The sequence below is a fragment of the Peromyscus maniculatus genome, chromosome 8 (genome assembly GCF_049852395.1).
Source record: "Peromyscus maniculatus bairdii isolate BWxNUB_F1_BW_parent chromosome 8, HU_Pman_BW_mat_3.1, whole genome shotgun sequence".
In the NCBI taxonomy this organism is placed as follows: domain Eukaryota; kingdom Metazoa; phylum Chordata; class Mammalia; order Rodentia; family Cricetidae; genus Peromyscus; species Peromyscus maniculatus.
Genome location: NC_134859.1, coordinates 85,726,863 through 85,753,685, shown reverse-complemented (window position 1 = coordinate 85,753,685; position 26,823 = coordinate 85,726,863). Strand labels below are relative to the sequence as shown.

At 53.9% G+C, this 26,823-nt stretch overlaps 2 protein-coding genes across 2 annotated transcripts; one reads left to right on the top strand and one right to left on the bottom strand.

Moving 5' to 3' along the window:
* Positions 1 to 4,427: 4,427 nt before the first annotated feature.
* Positions 4,428 to 12,191, top strand: Nr1d1 (nuclear receptor subfamily 1 group D member 1). The gene is made up of 8 exons (XM_042283390.2): positions 4,428 to 5,130; positions 7,736 to 8,086; positions 8,577 to 8,665; positions 8,775 to 8,919; positions 9,261 to 9,907; positions 10,221 to 10,406; positions 10,846 to 11,056; positions 11,703 to 12,191. The coding sequence occupies exons 1-8, from the start codon at positions 5,100 to 5,102 to the stop codon at positions 11,900 to 11,902; spliced, it is 1,860 nt and encodes a 619-aa protein (XP_042139324.2). The 5' UTR covers positions 4,428 to 5,099; the 3' UTR covers positions 11,903 to 12,191.
* A 3,277-nt stretch (positions 12,192 to 15,468) lies between these two features.
* Thra (thyroid hormone receptor alpha) lies at positions 15,469 to 26,053 on the bottom strand. Its single transcript, XM_006971824.3, has 8 exons — positions 25,830 to 26,053; positions 23,046 to 23,113; positions 22,188 to 22,288; positions 19,029 to 19,176; positions 18,226 to 18,431; positions 17,279 to 17,425; positions 16,557 to 16,815; positions 15,469 to 15,835 (listed from the first exon to the last, which is right to left on the bottom strand). The coding sequence occupies exons 1-8, from the start codon at positions 25,880 to 25,882 to the stop codon at positions 15,585 to 15,587; spliced, it is 1,233 nt and encodes a 410-aa protein (XP_006971886.2). The 5' UTR covers positions 25,883 to 26,053; the 3' UTR covers positions 15,469 to 15,584.
* Positions 26,054 to 26,823: the final 770 nt, after the last annotated feature.

Genomic DNA, 26,823 nt, shown 5'->3' with positions numbered 1-26,823 from the left:
GTCTTGGGGTCCCCCACAAATGGTAGGATTTTGGATGGGGTAGAGAAAACTAGCTGGCCTTTTAGAAACCAGGAAAATGATCCAGGGAAGGCAGGGGATGAACCTCTTTTAGGTAAATGTCTGGTTCCCTGATTCAGGGCATCCCTGGGTTTCTACCCCAGGTTTGCATCACCCGGGCCAACAGGTTCTTACCCTGGACAATGGGTCCCTGGTGAGAAAGGAGGGGGATGGGAAGGCACCTAACTAAAGTCTGACCTACTTTCAGTAGGGACCCACCCTCAGTCAGTCAGTCAGTCTGCCCAAGATTTAGGCCACTCAAGATTTGCATAGGGCGTTGCCCTGTTACCCAGAACAACCAACTGTCAAGGAGACTAGATCAAACCCCCAGCCCCTCCTGTGCTCACTGCACATGCATGCGCACATGTAAAGGTGCTGTTTACATTCCTAACCATGGCCCCCAGCCCCCTAAGAGCATTCCAAGGAGCTCTGACCAGAGCTTAGAGCCCTTGATCCCTCTCGACTTTTTCTCTTTCTTTTTAAAGATTAAAAAAAAATATTTTTATTTTGTGTATGTGTGCTTTGTCTGCATGTACGGATGTGTACCATGTGCGGGCATGTCTGGTGCCTGAGGAGAGCAGAAGGCGTCAGATCCCCAGGCCCTGCAGTTACACCCAGTTGTGAGCCACCACATGAGTGCTGGGAACGGAACCCAGGTCCTCTGCAAGAGCAGCTAGTGTTTTGGCTTTTTTTTTTTTTTTTTTTTTTTTGGTTTTTCGAGACAGGGTTTCTCTGTGTAGCTTTACTAGCAAACAGAGGATCTAACAAAGCCTCCAAATAGTGAGGTCATGCCTCAGAATCCCAGACTTCAAAGAAGCCAAGTGGAAGTCCATACCATATGAATTCAGGGCTGTACTTTATTGAGTGCTGTTCATTGAGTCTGGCTCTAGGGAGCTAAAATTAGCACTATATGTATATGTGAGTGCGTGGTGTGTGTGTGTATGTGTATGTGTGTGTAGTAAGCTAGAATGTCTGGCTGGTGGGAGTGTGAAGGGTATTGTGGTTGGTTTTTTGTTTTATTTTGTTTTTTGTTTTTTGAGACAGGGTTTCTCTGTGTATCGCCTTTCCTGGAACTCACTTTGTAGACCAGGCTGGCCTCGAACTCACAGAGATCTGCCTGGCTCTGCCTCCTGAGTGCTGGGATTAAAGGCGTGTGCCACCTCTGCCCAGCTGTTTTTGTTTTGATACTTTTTTTATTGATTGATTTATTGAGACAGGTCTTCTACTGTAGTCAAGGATCAGTGGCCTGGAACTCTAAGTAGCCCAGGCTCACTCTGAACTCATAGTAATCCTCCTGCCTTAGCTTCTAAACTCCTTGGATTATAGGTATGATCAGCCACCGTACAATAGATTGCTTTGAACTATATCTGTTGTCTTTTTTTTTCTAAACTTAATTTCTATTTTATGCATATGGGTATTTTGCCTGCGTGTATTTGTGTGCCTGGAACTCATGGAGGCCAGAAGAGTGGGCCGGAGTCTCTGTAGCTGGAGATACAGGAGGTTGTGAGCTGCCATGTTGGGTGTTGGGAATTGAACCCTTGTCCTTTGCAAGAGCAGCAATCGCCCTTAACCTCTAAACCATCTCTCTCTAGCCTCCACACCTGTTGTCTTAAGCCAAGGTTTAGGTCAAAGAGAGGCCACCAGTCTACTCTAGTCCCCCGTTGAGTGAGATAGCACGTTCCGTTGGTGGCCCTGGTTCCTTGGTTCCTCTGCTCTTCTTCCGGAAGCTCCTGATAAACAGAAAGAGCACAGTTTACATATTAGAATTTTCTAGAACCAAGCGAAAGCCCTGCCTTTCATTTTATTATCTTGACTCCAATAAAAGAGATGGAGTGGGAAGTGGGCTTATGTCCTCAAACCCACTGCAAGGACTCTTCAGAGCCACCTCTCTGACTTGGGGGTATGAGTAACATCTGTAACCCCCAGCACGAGGAAGGCAGAAGCTGGAAGATTAAAAATGTAAGGCCATCCTACAGAACTAGACTCTGTCTCAAAAAAAAAAAAGTTCTTTGTCAGGGAGAAAAGTGCAGCGGAAACAGGGTCAGAGGTGACGGGCCTCCTTCCCTTCCTCCCAGCCTCAGCCTTCATACCTCACACAGACTGCAAAACAACCTTGCTTCTTGCCAAGAGCAGTTAGGCTGACTGGATTGCTGCTCTGGCTCCCTCCGCCTTCTCACTGGCTGCACACTCCAGGAGAGAGTCTTGATCTCTGGCCCTTCCTTGATATGGAAACATGCTCATCGAGAGGACGTGGGCAGGACCACCACAGCTATAAACAAAGCGGAGGGCCTTGGGGAGACCCAGAGCAGCTAAGGGGCGTGTGCTGTGTGGGGTGGGGTGGGGGGTCTAGAGAGCGCCATGGGTCCCTTTTGGGATTTGGAGCAGCCCTGGCAGATGCCTGGGTGGGGTCCCTGGGCTCGGACCCAGGCAGGGAGGTCACAAAGAGCAGGCGGCCGGGGACAGAGCAGCTCACCTCCCAGCTCTCTTTCCACACAGTCTAGGAGGAGGGGGGAGAGGGAGGGGAGGCTGAGTTCAAAACCAAGTTTTCCTGGAAAGTCTCTTTCCTTGTATGTCCTAGCTCCTCCCAGTTCCTCCCAGGGTGCTCTGCAGCAGCTTCCTAGCTCTGGGCCCAAGGGACAGGGCGTGCCAGAGAAAAGACTGCTTCCCCGTCTGTCCCACTCTTGTTAGGTGTGGGGGAACAGAGCTGAAGCCTAGCCTTCAGATGATCGGCGGCCGAGCCGGCTGCCCAGTCAACATCACTGGCCTTAGCTCTCGGCTTACTTTTCCCTCGGTGCCCTCACTCTAAGATTTTTGGGGTGTGTGTGTGTGTCTCATATTGTTTAAGTCTCAAACCCCTGGGCTCAAGTGGTCCTCCTGGCTCAGTTTCCCAAGTAGCCCAGGGCAAACCACCATGCCTGCCTATATGCTTTTCTCTGCTTCCTAGGGGGGCTGCCCTGACTCCCAGGATTCCATTATTTCTTTCTCTGGAGCTGCCTAAAAGCAAGTGAAGAAAGGCTTCATGTAAAAAAAAGAAAAGCATCCCGGAAGCACTTCAGGGGACTTGGAGGAGAGAAGCAGGTGGCACCTGGCTGCTTGTGGATGCTTCTTCTATCTTCTCCGTACAACCCAAGGCCTTCTCCAGACCCGTGTTCGACTCCTGATTCAACTGCTGCTCTGAAAGAGAGATGCTAATTGTTTCTAAGTCCCGGTCGGTCAGTGTTTCTTCTGCTCATCTAGCCACGATCTCTGTGATGTTCATAAACGAGCATGGCTGAGTGGTGACGGCACACATCTTTAATCCCAGCATTGGGGAGGCACAGACAGGTGGATCTCTGTGGGTGTGAGACCAGCCTGGTCTACAGAGTGAGTTCCAGGCCTGGTAGGGCAGTCACTCAGAGAAACTCCGGTGTCAAAACAAAACACGCAAAAACACAACACGCAATGGATGTTTGACCTTGGGCCAGTCCCTTCTTTTCTTTAGTAAGAGGAGGGAAGACACCCCCTGCCCCCACAGCGTCCTGCCCTGTAGAGAGCTACATGCATGGTAGTCCTCCTGCCTCTGCCTCTCAAGGATGATGATTACAGGCATGAGCCACCACACTCTGCCAATGGAAGGGGGGATTAAAATGATCCTCATGTCCTCTCAGGTAACCTGTGAACTCCTTCTGCTCCCATGAAGCACTGCAGGGAGCAGACCCCTCCACATTAGCACCTCAAAGCACTTTCACCATGCTGTCCTTTTTATTTCCCAGATAAAGGGAAATGACTCACCCCAAAGTCAGTTGAGTGGGCAGTGTGGTGTCGTAAAAACAAACAGGGAGTCCCCAGGGATATCCCCACTGTATCTATGTCGTTCCTTTCCTGGGGATATTCTTCCTGGGGGCGTGGGGGGAAGAGGGGAGGTAAGGGAAAGGGGATCACATTGTCTATCCGGCCTTGTCACCATAGCAAAAACCAGCTTAAACTCTTGACTCCAGGGAAATCTCCTTCCCCAGCTTGGTGTCCCGTGTCCCGTGTCCCATGCTCCCCCGTTCCTCCCAACTCCAATAACCTCACCAATAACCTCGGGGTGAGGTCAGTTCTGCAATCACGTGAAGGTCTCACGTTTGCTAGGTTTGCAAAAAGGGCCTTTTAGCTTTGATCTTCCACGGAGCAGTAAAGCTTGCCAGGCCCTCCCCAGGAATTCACATGCCCTTGCCATACAAGGCTTCCCAAACACGCCACCCTGACTCTTCAGAAAACTCCACCCCAGTCCACTTGCAGCTCCTCCCCGCTGCCTACAAGCACTTTTGCTTAGCAGAAAAGGCGACTGTCCGCACTCCGCCTACTTTGTCAGTAGACTACAAATCCCAACAATCTCGGCGGTGCGCAGACGCATAGAGCTCAACGTGCCGGCGGCTGGAAAAGTGTGTCACTGGGGCACGAGGCGCTCCCTGGAATCACATGGTACCTGCTCCAGTGCCGCGTGCGGCCCGGGAACCCTAGGCTGCTGGCGCCTGCGCAGAGCCCTCTGTCCCAGGGAAAGGCTCGGGCAAAAGGCGGTTGAGATTGGCAGAGTGAAATATTACTGCTGAGGGAACGTAGCAGGGCACACGTCTCTCTTTGCGTCTGGGTGCCTCGTTTCTCCATCACCTACTTACTTCCTGGTTGCAGCTTCTCTCCCTTTGGGACTTTTGCACCCGGAGCTCCAGATTCGCTACCCTGCAGTGTTGCGGAGCCTTCAGGAGTGGCATCCGGTGTACTGCAGAGACCCGACCCTCCTTGCTACCTAACAGCCAGATCTGCTGCAGGCTCATTCCTCACACACATTCTCTCTGCTCTTCCCATGCAAATCAGACCTCGGTTGCCTCAGCGTCCTACCCTCCTGCAGGGCTGCAGTCCGGCCACCCCAGAACCTTACTGCTCGGTGCCTGGAATCCTGATTTTGAGCCGCGGGCTCCACTTGTCTCCCTCAGCCATTGCCCAGGGGGCGAGAGAGACCATCGCAGCCTCCAGTTTGTGTCAAGGTCCAGTTTGAATGACCGCTCTCAGCTGGTGAAGACATGACGACTCTGGACTCCAACAACAACACAGGTACTGAGATTCTTATTATCCTCCTTGCTCTGTCACTGTCTCCATTTCCATCCACGGCTTATGAGAGGAACTTTGTAAGGGATTGGGGATTCCCTCTGGCCGGCGTTTGCTACTGTGCTGAGAGCCACTAGGAAGGATTTCCAGAGCCGGTTACTCTGGCTGGGAATGCGCCTAAAGCATATCATTACCACTACCCCTCTGAATTCCCCCGAGCCCGAGGAACTTGAATCTTGGGCAGGTGAAATGGAAGGTGGATACTAGTGGCGAGGGGAAGAGTTTAGGGAGACTGAGCACTCGGAAGCAGTGTCTGGAAAGATCCCCATCTGTTCACCCTTTGCAGCTCTAGTGTCTGTCGCTTTTCCCTTGCCTCCAGTTCTAGCCTACTTCCAAGGAGCCTGGGAAGCTGTGGGATTGGAGGGGCTGAAGGAATGGGTCAGATCTTGCAGGGGAATCCTCAGTGGCTGTAGGGAGCTCCACTTGAGGAGTCGGGTGCTCGGGGCTCTTCTCCAGGCAGGGCACCCACAGCGCCTGAGCCTGGGGGGGGCTCACATGGCTGCAGAGCCGGGCCCACGTGCTGCATTTGTTTTCATTCAGTAGAAGCCGTGGCCACCATCCCATTGGTCATTGCTTCCCGGCCTCGTTACATAATGAGCTCCGCCCCTCAAGTTGCCTGAGCAACGCGTGTTCCCTTCTCTCCTCCCTTCTGATGTCCCGGCCCAGCTTGGTTTTAGGGCCCAGCCTTCGACCCAGGACGCCGCCGGAGGGGCGGGGCGAGGGCGGGTTTCTGCTTTCGACAGTGGGGAAGAGAAGAAGGCGGTGCTTCGAGTTCCGGGGTTCCTCGTTGGGGAGCCACGTGCGAGGGGCACACGTGGAGCGGGGACGTGAGGCCAGCTGAGGGCCAGGCTCCCGCCCCGCCCTTCTCCACCTAGATCTGGGTGAAGCTGGGCTGACTCACCGCCCCCGCCTGCCTTCTTTTCCTCTCTGGCCCTCTTACCCTCCATGACCGAGACTTGAGTAAGATGGGGCCATCCCGGTGACTTCTTCTGGCCTCGAGTTTATGCATCCCAACGAGACCTCACACTGGATCATCCTTACTCCCCCTAATCCGAATCACACCAACATCATTTTATTGCTTTTAGACCCAGCTTTTCCTTATTCGTTCCCAAAGTCTTACTGTTTCCCAAGTGGCTCTTTGCCTGCCATGAATGTCTTCTCCTTCAAAACATGAACATCTTAGAATCAAAGCAGAAATCCTACTTCTTTTCATCATACTGTTTTTTTTTTTTCCTCACAGAGAGGAAAACAGACCAAAAGAGGAAGAGTTGATTTCCTCTAGGTTGGAAAGCAAATTGGTAGTGATACAGCTCTAGATTTAGAACTAGGGTCTTTTAAGCAGCGCCCCTCAGTTCAAAGTTGGAGGACTTTTTGAATGACTTTCTCGTGCCCTCTTTCAGGATGGGTAAACTAGGTCAAGTTCATTTAGGTCCACATAAATATCCCATCCCCCACCCCAGCCGTGAAACTGTAGCCGCTTAGCCATCCTGCGACTGTTTTACGGGCAGCTGGGTTCACCCTGACCAACCTTGAGCTATTTTAAGGCCGCCCTGCCTAGTTTAGTGTGTGTCAGTGGGTGAGCAAGACATGTGCTTCCGCAGACACGGTGGCATGGCATGTGTCAGCACACACACGTGTCTGGGGATCCTCCCTTGCCCCACTCCACCCAGGGCAGGCCAAGCAGAGTGCTTGGCAGAGGTGTGGCGGGCACGTCACCCTTCCCTTCTGCAGAGACCACGGGAGCAGGGCCACCTGGTTGGCCATGTAACCGGAGAAACAAAGTCCTTGAGTGGCCATAGAGCCAAAGTCATCATCTGGCTGAGACCCGAAAGCGGGACCGCCTGAATCCCCAAGCTGGACAATTTATATATACCTCCATCTCCTGCAGCTCCTATCTCTTAAGTCTTTCTTGGACTCCGAGTCATTGTGACTCATCACTTGGAGGCCAGGGGAACCAGGCTGAACAGAGCCCTTCTCTGCAGTACTCTGTGAGACTAGGTCTTTGGGTTTGAAGCGAAGACGACTGTCTTACCTTTGTGTGACCTCTATCCTATTAACTCTTGGCTAGCCGCCGCCCTTCACGGCCCACCACTGGATAGGTCTTAGCGTAGAACTGGCAGCTTGGTTTGTGGGTGGCTGTCAGCCACCCACCCTATCCCCAAGTCTGCCCCCTTATAACTAAGTTACTAGCTACAGTTGCTACGTCCCCCAGGAAAATATCTAGGGCAGGGGTTCCCACGTATGAGATGCCCAGTGGGGTTATGCCTCACACCCAAAGCGGAAGTTGAATGTATTGTGCAAATAAATGGCCATGGGTGTTTCCTGTGACCAGGTCGACTCTCCTATGTAGCGTGTGATGGAGAGTTTCTTGGAGTGACTAGGTTGACCTCGTCATGTCTAGTGTGTGGGGGAGAGCTGCTTATCACTCCAAGGTTAGGGGCTCTACGTGAATAACTCCTAAGAGGAACAGTATTTTGGTGATGATCGGCTGGTGCCCTTGACCCACAGACACGATGCTTGAGACCCTCCTCTTGCATTCTCTCATTATTAGGTGGTGTTATCACCTACATCGGCTCCAGTGGCTCCTCCCCCAGCCGGACCAGCCCCGAGTCTCTCTACAGTGACAGTTCCAATGGCAGCTTCCAGTCCCTGACTCAAGGTTGTCCCACATACTTCCCACCATCACCCACCGGCTCCCTCACCCACGACCCTGCCCGCTCTTTTGGAAGTGTACCACCCAGCCTCAGTGATGATAGCTCCCCTTCTTCGGCATCTTCGTCGTCCTCCTCCTCCTCCTCCTCTTCCTCCTCCTTCTACAACGGGAGCCCCCCAGGAAGTCTACAAGTGGCCATGGAAGACAGCAGCCGAGTGTCTCCCAGCAAGGGCACCAGCAACATTACCAGTGAGTAGATGCCCAACTGATTTAGGGGAAAGGAAGTGAGCCAGGATTTAGTTGATAGTTGGTTTCCATCCATCTAGAGACAGTTACTCTCCGGGTCTGTGTCCGGGCCTTTGGGATTTCTCTTAAGAGTTGTACAAGCTTGGGCGTTGGTGGCGCACGCCTTTAATCCCAGCACTCGGGAGGCAGAGCCAGGCGGATCTCTGTGAGTTCGAGGCCAGCCTGGGCTACCAAGTGAGCTCCAGGAAAGGCGCAAAGCTACACAGAGAAACCCTGTCTCGAAAAACCAAAAAAAAAAAAAAAAAAAAAAAAAAAAAAAAAAAAGAGTTGTACAAGCTCCTGTCCAGTCCAGTTCAGTCTGGTCACCTGAGTGTTCCTAGACGTGGGAGCTCCTCCTTAGCCCTTCCCTCCTAGAAATCTTCAACCCGGAAAGCCTCTATATCTCAGGCCACTCAGGCCTCTCTGCTTACCCTCTGCCTGTCTCTTCCCACAGAGCTGAATGGCATGGTGCTACTGTGTAAAGTATGTGGGGACGTGGCCTCAGGCTTCCACTACGGCGTGCATGCCTGTGAGGGCTGCAAGGTGAGGCGGGTTGGGGTTGAGGACCCAGGCAGGTGATTGTACACCCCGCCCCCATGGTGCACAGCCTCAGCTTAGATGAAGATGTTCACTAGTCGGCCCTGCCTTCCAGGGCTTTTTCCGTCGGAGCATCCAACAGAATATCCAGTACAAACGGTGTCTGAAAAATGAGAATTGCTCCATCGTCCGGATCAATCGTAACCGCTGCCAGCAATGTCGCTTCAAGAAGTGTCTCTCTGTTGGCATGTCCAGAGATGGTAAGGCGGCATCCCCACGCCTCCTCCTCGCCCCATTTCCTTTCACCTTGTTTTCTGCCTTAATCCTACCATTTAAAAAAGAGCCTTAAGTTGAGACGTGGTACTGTGAGTGTCATTTGCGTGGAGGACGCTCATGTGTTAACCTCTTGGGCAGGCACACTCATCTCCCAATCATCCCCCTGGTCACCTACTATCAAACCCTTCGAATGGGTGTGGCCTTGCCGGTTTCAGTTCTGAAGTGGAACCCCAGCTTTCAGGGTCTTGCCCTTTCAGGAGGAAGGAAGGGAGGGAGGCACGTGAGTATGTGAGAACTTCCTGACGCTGCTCTCATCCTGTTGCAGCTGTGCGTTTTGGGCGCATCCCCAAGAGAGAGAAGCAGCGGATGCTCGCTGAGATGCAGAGCGCCATGAACTTGGCCAACAACCAACTGAGCAGCCTGTGCCCTCTGGAGACCTCACCTGCCCCGCACCCCACCTCAGGCTCCGTAGGCCCCTCGACACCTCCTGCGCCAGCCCCCACGCCTTTGGTGGGCTTCTCTCAGTTCCCACAACAGCTGACACCGCCCAGATCCCCCAGCCCTGAACCCACCGTGGAGGATGTCATATCCCAGGTGGCTCGGGCCCATCGAGAAATCTTCACCTATGCCCACGACAAGTTAGGCACCTCCCCTGGCAACTTCAATGCCAATCATGCATCATCAAGTAGCCCTTCAGCTACTACCCCACACCGCTGGGAGAGTCAGGGATGCCCCCCTACCCCTAATGACAATAACATTTTGGCGGCTCAGCGTCATAATGAAGCACTGAATGGTCTATGCCAAGGCCCCTCCTCCTACCCTCCTACCTGGCCCTCTGGCTCTGCCCACCACAGCTGCCACCAACCAAACAGCAACGGGCATCGTCTATGCCCCACCCACGTCTACTCGGCCTCCGAAGGCGAGGCACCTGCCAACAGTCTCCGGCAAGGCAACACCAAGAATGTTCTGTTGGTGAGGGCATGGAGCCAGTGTGGAGAGCGGGAGGGGGCTCAGAGGTTGGGCCCAGAGTAAGGCAGCTAGTGTTCCTGGAGGCTGACAGTGGGGATACCCTCTGCCCCGGAAATGACATTCTACCCCGAAGCCTGGGTTCTACCTGGGAACTCTTAAATCATCAATTGGCACCTGTATGCTATTTTAGGTGAGAGACCCATCCTCAGGGGCCCTAGCTCTTAACCCAGGCAGAATGTGGAAAGCAGTCGGGCTGAGGGAGCCCAGGTGAGCCCAGCTGGCTGACATGCCCCTCCTTACTTTGTTTTCCCCATAGGCATGTCCCATGAACATGTATCCCCACGGACGCAGTGGCCGGACCGTGCAAGAGATTTGGGAAGACTTCTCAATGAGCTTCACGCCTGCTGTGCGGGAAGTGGTAGAATTTGCCAAGCACATCCCCGGCTTCCGTGACCTTTCCCAGCACGACCAGGTGACCCTGCTTAAGGCTGGCACCTTTGAGGTGAGCAATACTTTCTGTTGCCCTGCTCTTGACTATGGGAAGGACCCAGTCAGAATAGCCTGGGGACTGGGGTGGGAAGGGGTTCACAGAGACGTTGGCGCAACGCTATCTCTGACGGAGGAGGAGGGGAACTCCCACCACTGTCTCCCACCTCTGGGTACGTGGGACTTTTGTCCTCTAGGCTGGTGTGTATTCCAACCTCCCAAATCAGAGTAACACCTAGGGCACATTGCCCGCCTCTCTAGACAGGAGCCGATGGATGGTCTTGGGTTAAATGTGCATTCCAGAACTGATGGGTGCTTCCACTTGGGTCCCCCCTATTGATCATTCTGAGGTCGCCCTCCTTACTGGCAATCTAAGGCAACAAAGGCGTTTTTGGGCAAACCGTAGGGGTCCAATGCTTCTCCCACCTCCCTCAAGATGGCTGTCCCCCCTTCAGGTGTTGATGGTGCGTTTTGCATCATTGTTCAACGTGAAGGACCAGACAGTGATGTTCCTGAGCCGCACGACCTACAGCCTGCAGGAGCTGGGTGCCATGGGCATGGGCGACCTGCTCAATGCCATGTTTGACTTCAGCGAGAAGCTCAACTCCCTGGCGCTTACCGAGGAGGAGCTGGGCCTTTTCACCGCTGTGGTGCTTGTCTCTGCAGGTAGGCCAAGCTCTCGCCTGACCCTGGAGGAGGCACACGCAGTTCAGTTTAACATACCTTTTATGGAGTACCTACTCTAGGCCAGGCCCGGCACTGGGCACTGGGGTACAGACATGATTCAGACACAGTCTAGCTTGGGAAACAGACTCATGCCCGACTAATTATAAAACAGTGAGATAAGTGTCACAGTAGAAGCATGAACTGGGGGGGGAGCACAGGCAACTATTTCTGCCTGGGAGAGCTGGGGAGGGAGGTGACACTTGAGTAGCCTCAAAGGGACAAGATATTGCCGGGCATGGAGGGGGGAAGGGCATCCCAGGCAGGGGCAACTACAGAGCACATAGCGAGGGAGCTTGGCCATGTGTGGCCTGCTCAGGGGGAGGAGGGTGGTCTGGAGGGGTGGGAGGTGGCCAGCCTGTGGCCCTGCTCCCAGCGTTGTTTGGGCATGCCCTGCTCTGGGGCAGAGGCCTGGGAGGAGGAGGAGGAGCACCCTCCTTTTCCTCCCCCATCACCCTCCAAGGGGCCTCAGGGCGAGGCTGCCTTGCCTGCCGGGTCCTCGCAGACCTCCGGGTCCTCGTCAGAGGAGGAGGAGGAGGAGGAGGAGGAGCTCGGGGAGCCTGCCTCACCGCTGTCTTCTTCCCCACAGACCGCTCGGGAATGGAGAATTCCGCTTCGGTAGAGCAGCTCCAGGAGACGCTGCTGCGGGCCCTTCGGGCTCTGGTGCTGAAGAACCGGCCCTCGGAGACTTCCCGCTTCACCAAGCTGCTGCTCAAGCTGCCGGACCTGCGGACCCTGAACAACATGCATTCCGAGAAGCTGCTGTCCTTCCGGGTGGACGCCCAGTGACCCGCCCGGCCGGCCTTCTGCCGCTGCCCCCTTGTACAGAATCGAACTCTGCACTTCTCTCTCCTTTACGAGACGAAAAGGAAAAGCAAACCAGAATCTTATTTATATTGTTATAAAATATTCCAAGATGAGCCTCTGGCCCCCTGAGCCTTCTTGTAAATAACTTCCCCCGCCCCCATCACCATGCTTCCCATCCTCCCCTATTTAAACCACTCTTGCTCTCCCGCCCTCCTCTGCCCCCCCCCTGACTTGTTCTGTTCCTGTCTCAAATCCAATAGTTCACAGCTGAGTTGGCTTCTGTGGTGTGTGCTCGTTTGGGGGCTGGGGGTGGAGGGGACTACTGCCAAGGCTGGGGGGTGGGGGGCACCTCTCCATCTGGTCAGCTTGTGGGGTGGGTACTCTGCCAGCAGATGGGAGAATATGGGGAAACAGCACACACGTCTAAGGGGGGGGTGCCCACGGGGGTTATTTTCATCATATATTTATTACATAAATATGTAGTAAAATAGACGAGCAACAATTACCATAAAAATATCTTTCTTTAAAATCCTGACCCAAAACACAATGGGGTGAAAAATCGCACATAACAGACATACTGATTGTCAACTGTAGGGCAGGAGTAGGAGCCCCTCAAGTCACCCCTACCGGTCCCACCCGTCCCTGGGGAAGGGACCTATCTCCTTCCCTGTTTTCTAGCCATAACCCCCCTCCCCCCACCCCAGCACCAGCTTCTCATACATTCAGTAGCGCCTCTGGGTAGTGTCCCCCCTCCTCCACCCAGGAGTTCCTAGGGCAGGAAGTACATTTCCCCCTAGTGGACGGTGTCTATGTCACACCCCCTGCCCTGCCCTCTCCCAGCCCTGCAGACCCACCCCCCGGGGAAGGGGTAGGGGCTCCTCCTCCCCCACCCTCCCCAAGTCTGAGCAGGGAGGAGGCTGGATGAGGTATGTGTGTTATAAGTGATGGGAGGGGGGAATACTGAGATGGAGAGGCAGTGGTAGGGGCAGGTAGTGGTCATGGCTCTGGCACCCCCTTGTCCTGGCCTGGCCCCCCCCCCCCCCCCAACCTTCTCCCATCAATACTGCACCCGCTGCCCCACCCGGCCTGCCCTAGTGCCCCGGGCCAACACTGGGGGAAGGCATGCTAAGCACCCATGCCAAGTCCATCCCCCCATTAGCACCAATGGCCCCCAGGAGAGGGCCCTGTCCCCCACTTCCACAGCAGGGACTGGGACAGCTGCCTCTCTAGAGCAGGTGCGTGGCACTCCTGAGTCTCTCTGGCTCCTTCCCATAACGTGGATTCACTCACACATTCACACACAGGAACACACACATACACGCCACGTCACTGAGGGGGAGGGGAAGGGTGAGGGGAAGGGGCTCACAGCTCATATGATTCGGGGGGAGGGGAGGGGATTCCCAAGTGCCTGTAAGAGGCCATGCCCATGGCTGAGACTGGGAATGGACAGGGCGGAGGGGAGCCAGGGGAAGGAGGGGGGACAGCAGGCAAGGTCAGGAACCCCACTGGGCCCCCAGGTTATGGGGGGAAGGTGTGAGAAGGTTTACCCACGGGACTGGAGGAATACGGAAGTCAGTACCCCAGGAGAGAGAAAGAAGGTAGAGACAGAGGACACAGGTGGCCCGGAGGCCCCAAGGGGTGGGGCAGGCACATGCACAGGTGACAGGAGAGATGGCCCCTCCAGGCCCTCTGCCCAGTTGGAACACCTGGACAGTGGCGGCGGAGGACACTGCCCTGGGGACAGTGAAGCACTGCCTTCCTCTGCGTGTGTGTGTGTGTGTGTGTGTGTGTGTGTGTGTGTGTGTGTGTGTGTGTGTGTGTAGGGGCTGTGGCAGGCTGAGGGTCAGAGTGGGGTGGCAGGTTCCCCACCGCTTAAGACATTTTTGCCCCAATAGTGCAAAGCGCAGGAAGCCCTGGCACCCCGCCCCCGCCCCCCCCCCTGCCCCATTCCCCATGGCTTCCGGGGGGCATCTATGTCCACCCATCCATCCCTGCCGACATGCAGCCCTGAGCCCAGGGCCACTGGTCTGCTCTGTTTCTCCCTCTCCTCCCCACCCTCCTACTCGGGGGAGGGCCGCCTCCTCCCTCCCTCTCTGCAGAGGAGTGGGCTGTAGTCAAAGAGAGGAGGAGGGGGAGGGGGAGGGGGAGGGAGGACTCGGAGGGCAGCTCACCCAAGTGCAGACCAACAGAGCACTCCTCACCAGAGGGTGGGAGCTGGCTCAAGCCAAAGTCCCTGAATTAGAAAAGGAGAGGGGGAGAAGGGTCCCAGGGGCCGAGGGGTGGCTGGCCTAAAGAGCGAGCGAGCGTCAAAGAAAACAGGAGGAGTGTGCCAACTGCCTCCTCCCCGGGGCCCCTAAGTGCCACTGACAGAAACACTCCCACTGCATGCCAACCTGCCCTACGTCTGGGTTAGTGCATCAAGTGGGAGTCAGTAAGAAGGGCAAAGGGAGCCCAGAACACAGACAGGAAACAAGAGTCCCACAGGGGCGGGGCTTCTGGGAGACACACATGTCCACCCCACCCCCCATGCAGCAGCATCTGGACTGTAGCTAATACTGCAGGATATGAGGAGGGAAGGAGCCCGGGCCGCAGTTTTTTCCTGTGTGGGGGGTGCCAAGGTATAGGAGGAGGGGGAACAGGAGGCCCCTGGGGCTGGGCACTTGAAAGGGGAGCTGTGTGGGCAACAGGGCAGGCTGGTGAGGGGCCAGCTGGCATCCAGCGTGAGAGGTAGATGGAACTCAGCGGGCACGAGTGGCAGAGAGCAGAGGAAGTACTGGGGTGCGGTGCCAAAGGGGCACGGGGGGGGGGGAGGGGCAAGGCAAGGGGGGGCGCCAGGACCCTGTTGTGTTAGGGCTCACAGCTCTAGTCAGCAGCCCTACCCTTGTAGGTCTGCTGGGGGCATTTCTCTCTGGGGGTCAGAAGGGCAGTTCTCAAAGTGCATGGGGGTGGGAAGGGGGGGGTCCTTCCCCTTGGACCAGCCTCAGCTAATAACTTAATATCATCTCTCTCTCTCTCTCTCTCTCTCTCTCTAACGCTCTCTTTTTTTTTTTGTTTTTGTTTTTTTGTTTTTTGTTTTTTGTTTTGTTTTTTGTCTGTCTGGGTTTTCTTCATTTATAGTCTCCCCTTACTTGCTTTCCAAAGTGCAGTTAGGATGACTACCATTTTTAGCCTCCAGGGGAGGAGCTAAGCCAAGCTGTCCTTTACAGCCAGGACCCAGGTTTTTGGGGAAGTAGAGACCTGTGGCCTGCAGGGGAAATCGAGGCCAAGGAACTTGGCAGGGCTCTCCTGTGTGTCTAGGGGTGAGTGAGGGCATCTGCCCCTCTTCCTCATTCCTCCTGACCCTACAATCAGGATGGCTTGCCCCTCTTAGTTCTTCCTCCCTCTCCCTACTCTCTTAGAGGTTGGGGGTTCCCGGGAACTCGAGGACTTAGGTCCCAGCCTCCCCTACTGTCTTTCATAGCAAGTTCATTTGTTGCCCTGTGTGAGGGCTGGAGGTTCTGAGGGGGACTGGGCAGTGCAGGGGTATATGGGAGCTGCATCTATCCAAGGATGGGAGGAAGGAGAGAAGAGGTGGGGGGGGGGGTTCTCCCTCAGCCCCCAGCTCTGTCCCTTCTCTCCAGGCTCCTCCCCACCAGCTCCGCACACCCTCTGGCCGCCTGAGGCTTTAGACTTCCTGATCCTCAAAGACCTCCAGGAAGAGAGGGGGAAAGAGTTCGGTGGGGCACTCGACTTTCATGTGGAGGAAGCGGCTGGCGTGGCAGGCCCCGATCATGCGGAGGTCAGTCACCTTCATCAGCAGCTTGGGCCAGAAGTGCGGAATGTTGTGTTTGCGGTGGTTGACATAGTGCTCAAAGGCCAGCAGGTACGCCTCCTGACTCTTCTCAATCTTGTCCACACACAGCAGGCCGGAGCGGTCTGCAGGGAGGAGGGAAGGAGTGCTGAGGGCTGAGAGAAGCACAGGAGGAAACATTCGGGAGGGCATGGAGGGACACCGAGGCAGAGAGCCCGGGAGAGACCAGGGGAAGAAAATGGCACTGAGAGGCTGGGTGGTGGTGGCGCACGCCTTTAATCCCAGTGCTCAGGAGGCAGACACAGGCGGATCTTTGTGAGTTCGAGGCCAACCTGGTCCACAGAGGGAGTTCTAGGACAGCCAGAACTACAAAAGCCTGTCTCAAAAAACCAAAACAAAGAAAAAAAAAAAAAAGCACCGAGGGACATGGGTAGGAGCAGCACCCTAACAGGACTGGGTGACTGGGGCTCACTCAGGGAGATGCATGGAGAGCCAGGGGATATGAAGCCATCAGTAAGGAGGAGAAACAGAGAGATGGCATTAAGAGAGGAGAGCTGGAGACAGAGGAGGAACAGAGGCAGAGGGAAGGTTGGGGGTCAAAGGCAATAAATAGTCTGGAGACCAAACGTGAGGGGGAAAAAATTCATTAAAAAATAAAATAATAGAGCATGGTCGAGGGGACAGAGGATGGACTGGGTTACAGAGAAGGTGCCGGGGAGTGAAATCACAGTGCCTAGGAAAGACTAACTAAAGGAAGCCGGCAAGCGGGAAGCCTAGGGTGGAGGGAGATACACGCCAGAGCCCCTGAGAGCTTCTGGGACCTCTCAGCCACATGCAGCAAGATACCTGTTGACATTAGCAGCACAGCCTGAAGCAGAGCCACCTCCGTGTCGTCCAGGTTAAAGGCAGAGAGTGACTTGCCCAGTTCAAAGATGGCGTCAGAGACTACACCCAGGCCGCCATTCTTGAGCTGCTCCCGCTTAACCGCCATCTCCCCACTCAGCGTCAGGGTATCGCTCTCAGGGTCATAGCGGACAGCTGCCCGCAGGGACATGATCTCCATGCAGCACCCCTTCAGGAGGATGATCTGGTCTTCGCAAGGCAGCTGTGGGACAGCAGGACCACAGACCACTCAGTACGTCCTCCCCACGCCCCGCGATCTCCGCTACCTCTTTGCTGGGCCACGCCCACCTACGCACTACTGCACTGGAGCCTCACAGTTATGCCCAAGAGTGAGGTCCCCTCATTCTTCCAGGCCTCTTCAAAAAAGCACAGGGCACTTAGGTAACTTGGCCAAGGTCCCACAGCTGGTGCAGCAGCCTATTTCCAGTTAGTGCTATGCAGAATGATGAGATGAGTCATGCTGCCTGGAGGTACAATGGTCACTGCGGGAGCATGTGTGTGTGTGTGTGTGTGTGTGTGTGTGTGTGTGTGTGTGTGTGTGTGTACGTGCTAAATATCTGTTGGTCTACAAGAATCACTCCCTCTGTCCAGAGAACACCACAGGAGTACCCAGTGAGGCTGTGTGGCCCAATGGGGAGTGACCCTAGGTACCATTTGCTACTCACCTCGGAGAACATGGGCAGTTTTTTGGCAAAGTCCACCACACGGGTGATGGCCGGGGTGATGATCTTGGTAAACTCGCTGAAGGCCTCTAGGTCCACCTTGTCTCCATCCGGCATGGAGACAATGGGTGACTGGCCAATGTCATCCGGCTAGAGGGAGAGAGGAGGGTCAGTCAGCTGGGGCTGCAGACGACCCCTTGCAATCACTCACTGAGACTCCCTGCCCACCAGGGGGAGCTCCAAGGCAGCTTGGGGGAAAAGTCCCAGACCTGACTGTTCCAGCCTCAAGGTTTCAACTTTGGGAGAGCCCAGGGAGAGCATTTGAAATTTGTAATACTGATAGTAGTGAGAATAGTAGTTAATAAATTGCACTAAAAACGCAGCCATAGTGACTGGAAACATGACGCTCGGCTGTAGGCTGGCCACTTGTTCTACACAGCTCCTTCCGGTCCTTACCCCAAGTCTGTATGGAAGGCAGAGTCACCAGCACTTCAGAGACAGAAGCCTAGCACAGCTAATTAGGATGAGCGGTCCCACGACCAGTCCATTACAAAGACATCTGCCTGGCACTGGGGAAATTCTCTTAGTGCATTTTCCATTCCCTGGTACACTCTATCAGAGAGCCAGGCCCCAGTGGTCCATCTCCTTCCAATCTGACCACCCACTTGGCAGTCAGTTCTGTGAGGGTTCAACACAACACCTGGATCCCTGCAGGTGCCCCCAAATACTGTTATGTTGACTACGTCCTCAGTCACTGTGGGGACGGCCTTGGAATTCAGAGGAAGAGAAGGCCTGGTTCTCACAGAGCATCCCACTGGATGGAACAGACAGGCTCCAGAAAGCAAAGGCATGCGTATACAGGTACAGAGCACCAGCTTTGGGCTGGGTTAAATCAAGAAGGGTTCCAGGCGAAGCAAGCCTTTGCGCTCTCAACAGGCATGCTTTCTTACCAGGAATTTTCGCCTCTGCTTCCAATGGCTGCCCTGGGCATTGGTGCTGCGGTGGGCCTCCGTGGCAACGTGGATCAGATCCCACTCTTCAGGAGTGGGCTCTGGTCGCTGCTGTAGAGATCGGATCATCTCTTCCTTTCGCCTCCGCTCCCGGTTCTGCTCGATCAGCTTGCGTTTGGCCACCCGCTTCGAATCGTCTAGAACCACTGTTGACAGGCAAAAGACATTTTGTATGGCAACCACCCCCCCGCCACCCCGCCACCCCCCCACCCCAGCCACACGATGCTCAGAAATTTCTCATCCTGGTACAAAGGTTAAGTGACTTCCCAAATCGCTTAGTAACAGGGTGGCACAATAAGAGCCATGTTTAATCACTGGGACCACGTCAACTCTAGGCAGGCTGGCCCGAGGAATAATGTTCCAGTTTGAGCTGTGGTGACCTGACCTAACTGACCCTGCTACCTAACCCACAGTTGAGGAAAGGGCCCCTCCTCATTTAGATGTGCCTTCCTGGGGTGCAGGAACCCTGCTAGGTTGGGGACACACAACACCCAAGGTTTTACTCAACAACTCCCTCCCTAAGGTCCTCAAAGGGCAAGAAGCATCAAGCCTACCCAGGAATTCCATTTCCTTTGGGATGAGGGCACCCGACCCCAGATCTGAGACCAAGACTTTACAATCAGCCTGACCTGACCAGGACTGGCTACCACTCTGCCCTGAAGGGACCCAGGAAGGAATCTGTCACCCTTGCACTCAGCCCCACCACAGCTGCCTGACTCCACTGGCCCATGGGTGCCTCTTACAGTCCATGGCCATGCCCACGGCGATGCACTTCTTAAAGCGGCAGAGCTGGCACTGATTCCGGGTGATCTTGTCAATGACGCAGCAGCTGTCATATTTGCAGGAGTAGGTGGGATGGAGGTTCTTCTGGATTGTGCGGCGAAAGAAGCCCTAGGGTCGGGGGGCACAGGGAGCAGGCTTTCACCCTTACGACTTCCTCTCCTGAGCCGACCACAGAGTTCACCAAGGAGGGGCGGGGCAAGGGAAGCAAGTGTCGCCTGGGACCCACATGTCACTGTAGGCCCAGGATTGCTGGATCCTACCCAGCCGAAGGATCTGAGAAACACATGCCCTTAGCACCAGGCTGCCGAGGGATGCGGGGCGTCTGTGGCGGCAGAACAGTGAGTGTCGTTGGCGGCATTGGGCCTTGGGCTGGTGTGGGTGCTCTAAGGGCCTTGGAAATCTACTTTAAATAATTTTTAAGACAGAGCCTCAGGTAGCCTAGGCTGGTCTCAAACTCACTATGTGGCCATGCATGACCTTGAACGTCTGGCCTCTGGAGAGCTAGGATTACAGGCATGTGCCATCACAGCTGGTTTATGTGGTGCTAGGATGGAACCCAAGGACTTTGCATAGTAAGCAAGCACTCAACCAAAAGAGTTACATTGCCAGCCCTAGAAAGTCTAATTAATATCTTGCCTGGCTTGCTGAATGACTAAAAGCAATGCTGACCCCCCAAAGCATCCCCATATACAATATTTTGCCTATTATCTGTGCAGACAGGATTTATAAAATAGGAAGGTCAATATTCAAGAACATGCACTGAGTGAGAACATTAATAGCTTGTAAATTTTTAAAAATGTGTTGCTCTAGGCTTTGTTTTAAAGGAGAACCCTGAAGAATCGGGAGGACAGCAACATGAAGTGTTGGTTCCTGCTGCCCTCACTGTGTGACCTGCTCACTGTGTGACCTGCTCACTGTGTGACCTGCTCACTGTGTGACCTGCACTTGGCATGTGTCTTCCATGCATGTTACTTTTAACCTCGAGGCCAGAACTGGGCCTTCTCTGGAAGACATTAAGGTCTGAGAGTCCAGACCTAGAGTGAATTAAAATTACCGCACCAAGATACAGACTCCTGGGCCTCATTCTAGACCTACAAAACCAAACTCTAGAAGTGGAGACAGGGCACCTCTGTCTTTGGGGGATGTTCCCCTGGGACTCAGATGTCCCTGGAGCTGAGGACCCTTGCTCTCGACTTTGTTGCTACTATTATTTCCAGGAACACTGCTTTGAAACTTGGAATCTCAGCTGGTTTTGGTTTGGCTGACAGTAAGAGAGAAACTTCAAGCTTCTGCACTGTGTATGTATACCTTTGTGTGTTAGTTTGAGAGAGGGTCTTGTTTTGTTTTTCAAGACAGGGTTTCTCTGTGTAGCTCTGGCTATCCTGCAACTCACTCTGTAGGCCAGGTTGGCCTCGAACTCAGAGATCCACCTGCCTCTGCCTCCCAAGTGCTGGGATTAAAGGCGTGAACCACCACCACCACCACCACCACCACCACCACCACCACCACCACCACCCAGCTTGAGAGAGGGTCTTATGCAGCCCAGGCTAGCCTCAAACTCACTATTTGACTAAGGATGACCTTGAACTTAACTCTTTTACTTCTGTCTTCTGAATATGGGACTGTAGGCATGCACCACCATGCCTGGTCTCACTTCTAAATGATCTCTTTCTGGAAAGACCTGCGTTTGCAGATGTGGTGGTCCTGGAAAAGCCATACAGGTTGAAACTGGTTGAACTTAATAGGCTTTTCCAAGTCTGTGGCCTTTGACCCTCTGCTAGAAAGAACATTTGGTCATCTTTTCTTCTATGTCCCCATCATGACCCTTCAGCATGGGTTCTCACCTTTTCAAGTACATTGGGATCACACGGGACACTTGTTAAAAGCAGATTCCTGGACTCCACCACAGTAAGGTTTGGACTAAGTAGGAGGCATACGTAGCCTGGGAATCTGCATTACAGCTAGTGCTGTAGGTCACCCGGGAATCATACTGTGCCCCTGCCCCCGTGTGTGTGAGTGTGTGTGTGTGTGTGTGTGTGTGTGTGTGTGTGTGTGTGTGTACGTGTGTTGGACAGAGGTCAACATCTAGTGTGCTCTTCAATCACTCCTCACCCTTTTGGTCTCATGTTGGATTTGACCCAGGGTCTCACTATGGAGTTCACTGACCAGCTAGACTGGCTACCCAGCAGGCCCCAAAGATCTTCCTGCCCTTGCCTCACAGTTCTGGAGCACAGATAGATATGCTGCCATCCCTGGCTTTTTATGTGGGAGCTGGGGATCTGAACCCACGCCCTCATGCTTGTGCGGCAAGCGCTTTTCCCCCAGGGCCATCTTGCCAAACCTCTCTGAGCCAGATTTTGAAAGACACTGATTCCTGTTTGCAGATTGCTTCTTGGGTAGACTGCAGGTAGCTTGAGGGGAGGACACATACTGTACCCCTCATGCTTTTTGGGTTTTTTTTGACACAGGGTATCACTGTGTAGCCCTGGCTGCTCTGGTATTCACTAGGTAGATCAGGCTGGCTTCAACTCACAGGCATCAGGCAGCCTGTGCCTCAGGGCTCTGGGGTTATGGGCATGCACTACTGTGCTACAAATTCTTTTTTTGAGACAAGGTCTTCCTATGTAGCTGAGGCTGGCCTAGAACCTAATAGATATCTCCCAAGGTGGCCTTGAATTCATGATCTTCATGCCTCCGTTTCCCAAGTGCTGGAATTACAGGTGTGCACTACCACTCTTGGCTTCTCACCCCTTATTCCTAATACATTGCAGGGTGGATGATGCTTGGCCTTTAGTAAATGTTTGTATGTGCTTGGCTTTATTTTAAAGACTATCACAGTCCTAATTCTCTTTTTCTACCCCTCTGCAGTTATTTAAAGTAGCGCCAGGTAAATGATCTAATCTAATTTGCTTATTAACTCTACGATACAGGTAGCATAATTTCCCCCATTTTATAAATGAAGAAACTGAGGCTCAGAGAGGTCAGGCAAATGGCATGTGAGAAGATTATGAACGAACAAATGAATAAATGAGAAGAAAATGATGGAACCGTCATGCCGGGTGTGGAGACTCAAAGGGGCTCGGGCTTTGGGGAAGGGGCAGGAGACGGCTCGTCCATACCTTGCAGCCCTCACAAGTGATACAGCGGTAGTGATAACCGGTTGCCTTGTCCCCACACACGACACACTGCTCGTCTTTGTCCAGGTAACTAGGGATATACCCTGGGAAGGGGGAAAGGGTGGAGGCAGTGGGCATGGTGTGGAGAGCCCGGTGGAGGCGCTCCTAGACGGTGCCCACCCGACTCTGCCCCTCTCCTTCTTCTCCTAGCTCAGCTTCACTGAAAGGTTCTGTATCTCAAAGTAGAAAGAAGTCCCAGGACGCGTAGAGGGGGTGAGGGGATTCCCATCCTTTTCCCTTCAAATATATGGAACCTTCATTCTTCCGACTGCCCGCCCATTCAGTGGCCCTCCCCCACCCCCTCCTTCCATGTCTTTATTTATTCTTAAGCCTGGGTCTTACTATGTTGCCCAGGCTGGTCTTGAACCCTGGGTTCAGGTGATCCTTCTATGTCAGTATCCTAAAGGGCTATAACTGCAGGTAGGTGCCTTTACACTTGGCCTGGCTAGGGCTTTTTTTTTTTTTTTTTTTTTTTTTTTAATGTTACATCTAAGTGACAGAATAGCACAGGGAATTGGGAGAAGAAACACCCCACCTTAGGAGAACAGACACCCTGAGGCTGGTGGATCCTTCAATGAGGAGGTTCTGGGAGGGAGAAAGAGGCCCCTTCCTGACCTAATTTCTCCTTAAAGGCCAAGATAGGTTTTAAATCACCAGTCTCACCCCCATACAAATCCCACCCGCGTGCTGTAGGCTGTCCCCTCTAGAGACATAGGAGCTCCAGGCCCAGCCTTGGAGGAGCCCAGTGTGCTCTGTAGGGGTGAGGTGGGGAGAGGGGCATGCATACGCAGCTAGGCTCACCTGACATGCTGGTTTTCAGGGAACATTGGCCGTTCTTTCTTTTTCGCTTTCCATCTGGTGACCTGGTGCTGCAGGGGGGCAAAGTGGGAAGAATCACAGAGCGGCCTTTGGCCAGTCCCTTCTCACCTAAGAGGCTTCCCAAACACCCCCCCCCCCGCCTGGCTCCCCCCCCCCCCCGGCCTGGCTCCCCCCCACGCCTGGCTCCCCCCCACGCCCGGCTCCCCCCGGCTCCCCCCATGCCTGGCTCGCCCCCCACGCCTGGCTCCCCCCCCCAAGCCCGGCTCCCCCCCTACGCCCGGCTCCCTCCGTCCCCCTCCCACCCCTACATCAGCTAACAAGGCTGAAAAGGTCTAGCTATCTGGTAGCTGCATGGGAGAGATAAGGGGCTTGCATGGGACCAAAACCATGTGTAGGCCCCAACACATTCACACAGACAAGTACTGCTACGAGACTCCAAGATACATACACGTCTCACATGTAAGCAGTGTTCCAAAGTCCCCCACCACACACACACACACACACACACACACACACACACACACACACACACACACATTTCACCCACAATCTATAGAACATTCACATAGTTAAGCCTTCAGTGTATGCCAAATATGCTGAAATGCTCCTTGGAATATTCTTAAAGCTATGTAACCTTTAGAATGTGTATGATATATATATATATATATATATATATATATATATATATATATATATATATATGCAATATGACACCTACGCATGTGAATAACTATGCAGCCTTCAGTATAAACCCAAGTATGGTAATACGCTTTAGGGTCTACAAATTCGTGCAATTTTCAGGGCATTCTCAAATGTATTAAAAAACGACTTCTAGGACGTGTCCATGTGTTACAGAAACCCCCTGGGCAGGCACCCATTAGTGCCACCCTCCCTCCTGTGTGAACATGTTGCTTAATTTCTAGGTCATGCACACATGCTAAATAAGCCATGCTGACTGAAAATATTAGGGTCACCCTGTTCATGGCCTCCATATAACAAATGTTATATGGAAACTTAAGGTGCCATTTGCGCACTGTGGCACCAAGCACTGGAACCGGCCAGGAAAAGGACTCTGAGCTGCCCCATGCAAGGTATTATTAGCAACTGTCAGCCACAGCACATATATGTTGCCAGGTTTTCCACATATGTGTTACGTAACCTCAGCACACGCAGGTTACATAAGCCTCGACGCATGCAAGGATTGTATAACCTTCCACACCCACCCTGCGTGTGACATGTTGCACAGCCCCTCCCCTTACAGCCTGGTGCAGCTCCCAACACACTGACACAGTGACCTTGGACAGGGTCACGGTCACAGACAGCCTTGTGCTTCACACACCCTGGGGATTACCCCTGTCTGGTTTCTACAAGACTGGAAGGTCAGGCTTGCCTCCAGCCTTCTGTGTGTGTATGTGTGTGTGTGTGTGTGTGTGTGTGTGTGTGTGTGCGCGCGCGCGCGCAGGCGAACTCAGGCCGCCTAGGTCCCAGCTGAACAGAAGGCTTCGGATATCACCAGGCTCAGAGCCTCTGGGTGCAGTTCCACACACAGCCACGAGGTGGTACATATCCATGGGGGAGGGGAGCGGGAGGAGAAGAGGTGTCTCAATTCTGAGGGACTAGGAACCTTTATACATGTCTACCTTTATCCAAGACCTTAGAGCAGGCTCCCCCCCACCCCCCGCCCCGCCGGAAGCCTTGGCAGGGAAATACTGGAGATGCAAGGGATGGATCGCTACATGGTGACAGTCTGTCTCAGAGTCTAAGCATGGGACTTTGGGGGAAGGGGCTTACCCAGTGCCCTACCTACAGGATCACAAACTCCATCCACTATTTCTGCCCCTCCAAAGAACCAGTCTTGAACACAAGGGCTTTGCCTGGCCAAACTTCCGGCCTTCTGGCTCAGGACCTGATCTCCTAGACAACTGCTAACTACACTGCTCCCCAGAGTGCCCCACCCCCACCATTCCCCTGGCCATAGGCACAGGCTGTACCCAGCTCCTGGGACTCCATGCCAAATGGGACAGAGCTCTGTGCCACTTGGAGCGGCCCGAGAAGGCAGGGACCCTCTGAACTGATCTAGGGCAGGCAGATGGGAGGCAGCCCTTCACTAGTTGTGTGTACAGGGTGACGCCTCATCCATGTGTAAGTACAACCTTCATAGTTGATGCACACTTCCACTTCCTGGGAGGGGTACCATCGCAGTGCCCGCCTTGGACCATGAGCAACGGAGAGTGGGGGGGGGGGGCGGGGGGGGGTTGCCAATAGATTCCAAAAAGAAGTGTGGGCTCTGACCAAGAGTTGTTGGTGCCTGTACCCGGAAATGTTATGTTTTGTGCACCACAGCTTTGTGGACGAGCATGCTTGTTTGTGGTCAGATGGTCAGATGGTGAATGGATTGGTAGAAGAAGAAAATGGTAAGGCCGCAGGGATCACACACGCTCAAGTGAGGGGAACAATGGGAGAGGGGACGAGGGGGGCATTTGAGACTGCCCAGCACTACCAAGGAAGGGGCCACATGTCTGTGGCCTGTGATGACTCTGTTTCCTATCACGTTCCCCTTCGAAGTAAGCATCTCTCAAGCTTAGTGCCTAGTTCTCTGAGACACAGGAACATGCCCTCAGCCCCTGGACCAAGGCAGCAGGGCCGGCAGGCTTCCTGTCCGTCTTCAGGGCTACTTCAAAGAGACCAGCTCTCTTACGCCCCGAGAGCTATCCATGTATGTTGCTAGGAGTAGGTACTACCAAGCTTGCCAGACCCAGTCATTACCTGTTCTCCTCTGGGTCCGACCCACACTCCACCTTGCTTGGCTTCTGTTCCATTCACTTCAATTCCATCCAGGATGCCCTCCAGCACGCCAAGAGACTGGGGTGGGCACACTGCCCCCCCCCACGCGCCCACAGGCCACCCACCCCCCACCACCCAGGCCCTAGGGCACAGCACCCATGGTACCCCGTCTCAGTACTCAGCCTTTCACACCATGCCCTGCGCCCCGAAGGGGTGAGGGCGGGTGGTGGGAGGGGCCGGGGAGCGGCAGGTGGGAGAGCTAGGGGCAAGCTGGGTTGGTGAATGGTACTGGGTTAGGGGCTGGGAGGTCTTCGGAGGCTTGTCCTGCCGGGAGATATCTGTGGAGAGAGGAGAGAGGCAGGGGTAAGAAGGTGCCATGGGGGTGGGTCAGTGAGCAAGAGTTAGTGGAAATGTTTAGTAGCTTCTTGGAGCCTGTAGCAAAATGGCAGTGGGCATGGCGGGAAGGTACAGGAACAGGACCAGAATAACCTTCTGTCACAGGTACAGTTGGAGAGCTAAACACAGGCCCCAGACACAGGGAGGGAGGAGGGGGAGAATGAGGTCATCTTTGCAGCAGGTAACGAGTCTCAATACTCACATTCAAACAGACGCCTGGCCTTTTATGAGCACCTATTAAATATTAGCTATTGTTACCACCCTTTACCCAAGATTTTTTTTTTTTTTTTTTTTTTTTTAGGATTTATCAGTGTTATAAGGCAAGAGGGGATCAGAGATAAGTAGTCTGAAGCACAGGCACGGGGCAGGGGTCCCCCCACAAAGGCAGGGTGGGGCAGAGGGATAGCATATAGGGATTATGGATGTCCCCGGGCCTTGTGTATGCCGAGCCAGTAACTCTACCGCTAGCTTATGTTCCCAGCCCACTCTTTTTTTTTTTTTTTTTTTTTCCCTGAGACAGGGTTTCTCTGTGTAGTTTTGGTGCCCTGTCCTGGATCTCACTCTGTAGCCCAGGCTGGCC

Coding starts and splice junctions, on each gene's coding strand:
- Nr1d1 (XM_042283390.2), top strand. CDS start 5,100: ATGACGACTCTGGACTCCAACAACAACACAG. Junction 5,131..7,735: donor GGACTCCAACAACAACACAG/GTACTGAGATTC, acceptor TCTCATTATTAG/GTGGTGTTATCACCTACATC. Junction 8,666..8,774: donor ATGCCTGTGAGGGCTGCAAG/GTGAGGCGGGTT, acceptor CCTGCCTTCCAG/GGCTTTTTCCGTCGGAGCAT.
- Thra (XM_006971824.3), bottom strand. CDS start 25,882: ATGGAACAGAAGCCAAGCAAGGTGGAGTGTGGGTCGGACCCAGAGGAG. Junction 19,177..22,187: donor TCACTTGTGAGGGCTGCAAG/GTATGGACGAGC, acceptor CCCCGACCCTAG/GGCTTCTTTCGCCGCACAAT. Junction 15,836..16,556: donor TGTGCTGCTAATGTCAACAG/GTATCTTGCTGC, acceptor TCCTCCCTGCAG/ACCGCTCCGGCCTGCTGTGT.